Source organism: Eretmochelys imbricata, chromosome 2 (genome assembly GCF_965152235.1).
Source record: "Eretmochelys imbricata isolate rEreImb1 chromosome 2, rEreImb1.hap1, whole genome shotgun sequence".
NCBI lineage: Eukaryota > Metazoa > Chordata > Testudines > Cheloniidae > Eretmochelys > Eretmochelys imbricata.
In genome coordinates, this window is record NC_135573.1 from 254,564,684 (window position 1) to 254,570,683 (window position 6,000).

General features: G+C 48.1%; 1 protein-coding gene across 1 annotated transcript in view; it reads left to right on the forward strand.

Annotated features, from left to right (window-relative positions):
- Window positions 1-4,789, forward strand: part of WDR86 (WD repeat domain 86) — a 46,183-nt gene extending 41,394 nt beyond the window's left edge. The window contains exons 5-6 of the mRNA XM_077809498.1: window positions 2,382-2,485; window positions 2,591-4,789. Of these exons, the coding sequence (XP_077665624.1) occupies window positions 2,382-2,485; window positions 2,591-2,809 (323 nt within the window). The 3' untranslated portion in view covers window positions 2,810-4,789. The remainder of the gene's footprint in view (window positions 1-2,381; window positions 2,486-2,590) is intronic.
- Window positions 4,790-6,000: the final 1,211 nt, after the last annotated feature.

Here is a 6,000-nt window from a genome sequence, read left to right on the forward strand (position 1 = left end):
TCTGTTTTGAGGGGTGAGATGGCTGGAGACAGAATGTGAATCCTTGGATGCCCTTCTGTTTCACAAAACTTTCCACACTGGCAGTTTATGATGAGGCATGAAATACAAGGATCACTGATTTCACCTATTTTCTATCTTAGTTCAGAAATTTCTATCTGTAGGAAAAGTCAATGAGCTGGGAATAGTTAAGAAAAGTGGTGCCATTAGAAGAGAATGTTCCCCAACCATTAAAGCTGGTTGATATGGTCCTTACTGTGCGTATTAATAGCTAGTTGTTCATAGTCTGAAATGTTCAAAAAAGTCTTGTGATTTTTGTGTGCCCAACCTGAAACTCCTTAAAGGTGCTGAGCATATACCCTCTGAAAATCAGGCCCCTTGAAAGTATCTCAAGTTGGGCACCCAAAATCACTAATCATGCTTGAATTTATAATAACCTTCCATAGTTCATATAGTATGTGATATACAATATAGACATGACAGACACTTTCAATCATTTCTATAAACTCCTATACTGTAATGGAATACCAGCTCTAACCTGTGGCTTAAATCACTCAAAGGATGTATTGCTTTCAAGGATCCTAAGCTACAAGAGTTAATTGAAAAAATCAGCTCTTCTGAAAGGAAATGTGTAGAGTTGCTTGAAGATGCATTTACACTGCTGAAGAAAAAGGATTTTCTTTTGTGTGATATCTCTGCACAGAGGAATCCTACCTGTTGATGATAAGCTTTTTTGGTTGAAAAGCCCAGGCTTTATTCTAACAGTGGTAAAGCCGTGCTTCATATATTATGAGAGAAAGTGTTAGACTCGTACTTAATTACTGGGGTTTGCAGTTTTTCTTTCAAAATCAGAAGGGTATTTGCCTCCGCTGCTTGATGCAATAGAAGAAACTAGTGAAGATACTACAGCAAGGAATGGGCCCCTGGAACTGTATGGTGTTCAAAGATAATGAAGGCTTCAGAAAAATCTTTGAAACTCTAGAGACTGTCAAAGCATGTGTATAGACAGGGAAACATACAGAGAGAAGGAAGGGAAACCTAAATGTGTGCAATTAACGTGGTCGGGTAGACTTAACATGAGAAGGAACCATAGACTTGAGGAGGAGCTCAGTACTTTGAAAAATGAGAGGTGTGTGTGAGGGAAACAAAGCCCAGAAGGAATTTAGGCTGAGTGATGAATGTGTAGCATGGAACAACAAATGTAGCCACAGAAGCAGCAACTGGTTGCTTTACAAATAAAACGAATGTTTTTGAGTGGGGAACATTTCAGGGGTAAAGCCGGGAGCTGGTTGGATGAACCTGAGGCGTGGCAGCATCTCCTGGAGGAAGATACCCACGTTAATAAAACAGGGTCCTTTGCCGTCATTTCATGTTATGTGCAGTAACTTCTTCCTCCCAGTGGATTATGTACATTGGCATTCTGGACCAGATCCTCAGCTCCAGTAAATCCAGATAGTGCCACTGAAGTTCAGTGGAACTCTGCTGACTCTCATTAGCTGAGGGTCTGGCCCCACATCATCTAACCCTGCTCAGAGCAAACCTGTATTTCATGGTGATTAAAACATCAGTGGCTACTGGTGCATTGTCTACACTACTCTGCTGTTGGAGCTCCAGAGTGCTTAGCAATGGTGGGAAAGACCATAGAAATGTAGGACTAGAAGGGACCATGCACAGAGGCTGGACAAGGTATGATCTAGGCCATCCCTGACGGGTGTTTATCTAACCTGTTCTTAAAAGCCTCCACTAATGGAGACTCTACAACTACCCTAGGTAATTTGTTCCAGTGCTTAACTACCCTTAAAGTTAGGAAGCTTTTCCTAATGTGTGACCTAAATCTCCCTTATTGCGATTTAAGCCCATTACTTCTTGTCCTGTCCTCAGTGGTTAAGGAGAACAATTTATCATCCTTCTCTTTATAATAGCTTTTTACATACTTGAAGACTGTTATGCCCCCCCCCATCTTCTCTTCTCCAGACTGAAAAAAAAAAGGGTTTGTTTAATCTTTCCTCATAGGTCATGTTTTCTAAATCTTTTATCATTTTTGTTGCTCTCCTCTGGACTTTCTCCAATTTGTCTACATCTTTCCTGAAGAGTGGTGCCCAGAACTGGCTGGAGTACTCCAGCTGAGGCCTTATCAGTGCTGAGTAGAGTGGAAGAATTACTTCTTGTGTCTTGCTTACAACCCTCCTCCTAATACATTCCAGAATGACCCTTCTCTCATTTACACAGGACTAAATTGGGAGCAACCTTACTGGTGTCCATGAAGCTAAACTGGTATGAGCAAGTGGAGAATGGGGCCCAAAAAGTGTTTTCCTCGAATAACTGATCCTTTATGATGGGTCACATGGCTATCCTCAAAAGGCCTCATTGCTTCTTTGTGTTAGTGTTTACAGGAAGTGGTGATGCCAGTGCTCGAGCTTTCAATTCAAAGACAGGAGTCCTGCAGAGGGTCTTCCGAGGACACAAGTTCATCATCAACTGCATTCAGGTGAGGAGGGCCTTAAATGTAAAGGACTAAACCTCCAAGCTGTATTTTGATTGTGGTGACCCTGAAATGTGCAGTATGGGATTAAGTATGACCCTATTGTTCCAGATTCACAATGAATTATTGTACACAGCTTCCCATGATGGCACGCTAAGGATCTGGGATGTACAAGGAATCTGCAAGCGAAACAAGCATCGCCTGAAGACGGAGCGGTCTGTCCCGGGCAAGAGCTCTCAGAAGGGAAGCCTGTCTCGTCTTTTCAATAACAGAGTTGGCTGCACAATGCAACAGGAGAATGGGGAACTTGAGGCTGTTGAACTAATGTGATTGCCTGGAACAAACTTTCTGAGCCATCTGCTGTACCACTGGGTGCAGATAAGCCAGACCTTGGAAAGGGGTGGGAAATTACATTGCCCAAAGTGCTCAATCAAGAGTTCACATTCTTGTGAATCATGAAACTACTCTCTTCGGACTATTACTGACGTCTCGCCACATCTCACAGTATATTGTAATGGAAAGTAAACTTATGTGGATGACTTACAGACCAGGGGCAATATGGGGTCAGGAGCCATTGTGGAAAGCAGTCCATGAGATATGCCTTCCCCTGTATTTTTGTTTGTAATTATAATTTGTATTTAAGTCTCCTTTTCCCAGTTCCTCCCTGTACAGTGGTATTTGATCCCACTGCTGTATCATGCTGGTCCCTGACAGGAGGAGAGGCAGGAATAAGTAATAAGCCAATAGGCTCCCTCCCCTTCTTATTGCCTGTTACAACACACTGCGATGGAGCAGAATGTGCAAGCGAAAGCTGCCTTGCAGGATGACTCTGAATTGAATTTTCTCAGCTCCCTTTGGGGTAATAATGTCCTTGCCTCTCGCTGATCCGAGTGACTTTAATGTAGGAGAGTTTGGCTGAGGCACACAGATGCCTGAAGTCTCTCTGGGGCTTGAGCTTACAGCAACAGAGCAGAGATTTAAATGGGCTTTAAAAAACTCTGGCAAACGACCAACCTGAACTTCAGGCCAGTTCCTCCCCATACAGCTCGAGTGGGAGAGCAGGATGGCAGTGGGTGTACCCTGGTGGGGAGAGGGCCTTGTTTCCTTGTTGTGGGGCTTGGAAAGCAGGTCAACAGGCTTCAGGGATGCTGGTTCTGAAGGATGTGATGGAGGGGGGGTTGAGTGAATGCAGCCACCCAGTAGCTCTCTGGCGTCTCTGCTCAGCCTGGGCTCCCTTCACATCTCATTAACCCGGCAGCGGTGCTGCCCATTCCATGACAGGTGCCATAGGAGCCAGACAAAAGCTAGAGAGTGCCTGGAGACCATAGAGGCTTTGAAATGAAGAGCATGGGAATGTAGAAGGGTGTTACCATGGAAGAAGGTGGGGACCTGTTGGAAGGGAGGTGGTGGTGTGTAAAGATCTAGAGTGAAATTGCTAGAGACCACCTAGGTGTGCCTGAAGGAAAGGGGTGCAGTAGGTTTGGAAAAGCATCTGAATCAGTGGTTCTCAACCTGTTTATGTGGCCCACAGTGTATTATGTGGGCTGCAGGTTGAGAACCACAGTGCCACCCCCGAACTGCCCACAGTCCCCTATGCCCAGCATCCCTGCCCACAGCGGGGCCAGAAACAGTGCCCTGGGTGCAGGCCGGGCAGCAGCTGGACCTGGACCCCGCCATGGGGGGGCTGGGTAGCAGCCGGGACCTGAGTGCTGCTGTGTGGGGCCAGGCAGCTGGGAGCCCTGGCACTGGGCCAGGAGCTGAGCGGGCCAGCAGCCAGGACCTGAGAAGGGGGGCCAGGAGCGGAGCCCCACCTGAAACCTGGGGCTCTGCAGCACCCTGGTAAACCCCTAGCTCCCAGTGACCCCCCACATCCTCACTGCCCAGTGGCCCCCCCCCACACCAAACCTATCCACAGACCCACTCACCAGCCCCCTGCTGGCAGGAGTGCTCCAGCAGGCTGCAAGACTGTCTCCCCCTCAGCCAGCCCTGCCCCCACCAGACCAAAGCAGCAAATTTTGAATTTTTTTTAGTACACAGCTGTGCGCTAATTGGGCCGCAGGTTGAGAACAGCTGATCTAAATTTAGGGGTGGCGCACTTGTCTTGTCCAGGTTCACTGCTCCTTGATAATCACTGAGCCATAAATATTCAAGTGTCCTTATATTTTTGTTGTTGATATAGCACGCTTTGTAGAATCAATGAAACAGATACATAACCATGTGTTTTTATTTTTGTGGCTTTATTTATTCTGTATTGTGGCGGATAAATGCTGTAATACTCTGCGAGTGGGTAATAAACACATGGCATCTATAGATGAAACTGAATCCTTTATTTTCTTGCTGCATACATAGGACTGGCTGCAGACAAATGGCAGTCAGACAGGGAGGAGAAGGGGAGAAGCATAGGGGAAAAAATCATGTGAACTTTACAAACATGTCCTCACGTTTCCCGCTTAGATGGGCTGGAGCAGGGGCGGCCGGCGTATGGCTCCGGAGCCGCGTGCGGCTCTTTGGATCGGCCCCGACTCCGGGGCTGGCGCTACAGGCACCAACTTTCCAATGTGCCGGGGGGGGGGGGGGGGGGCTCACTGCTCAACCCCCGGCTCTGCCACACGCCCTGCCCCCCACTCCATGCCCTCACTCCTCCCCCTACCCCCCCGAACCTCCTGCACGCCACAAAACAGCTGATGCGGAGGGAGGGGAGTGCTGATCGGCGGGGCTGCTGGTGGGCGGGAGGTGTTGGGAGAAGCTGTTGGGGGGCTGCTGACGTATTACTGTGGCTCTTCGGCGATGTACATTGGTAAATTCTGGCTCCTTCTCAGGCTCAGGTTGGCCACCCCTGGGCTGCAGTCAAGTCTGTTACTAGTGAAGAAGGACGGTCCCTAAATTCTTATGCCCTGCCTGCTACAGCTGTATGATGCCAACATCTCAACGCTTTAATCCACTGAGTTTGACTGACAAAGCCACAAAATACACTGCAGCCTTGGCACAAGGTATGTTATGCTGGGAGCCAGGACACCCTGGTTTCACATCTTGGCTTGCACTAGCTGTTGCACTTCACAACCCTTATTAGTAAGCGAGGGAGCTCATGCCTCCTTCTCCCCCCCGAAGCAGGAGAATGTGACACCCTCCGTTTTACAAATAAAGTCACGGATGGCAAAGTTGGGACCAGAACCTAGCTCTTCGGTAGCACAGTGCCACTCCTCAGTCACACTGCCTGTAAGGGCTTGGCTCAGCCTAACCATTAGCACGCTGTCCTCCCAATGCACAGTAGCGAACCAAGGCAGCCTTATGCCTACAACGCTAATACTGTCTAGCAAATAGGTGTGTGAACTGGGGCAAAGTCTGTGCCACGCTGAACCCCACACATAGTGCCTGGGCCACAAGGATAACAGCCGACATTGCGATCAGCTGTTCCTGTAGTGCAAGCAGTCGAGCTGGCGACTGGGGATCAGAAGGTCTTGGGTCAAAGCCTGCTGACTCACACTGTGGGGGAAAGTAGCACGTCTCATACGGTGAGGGTT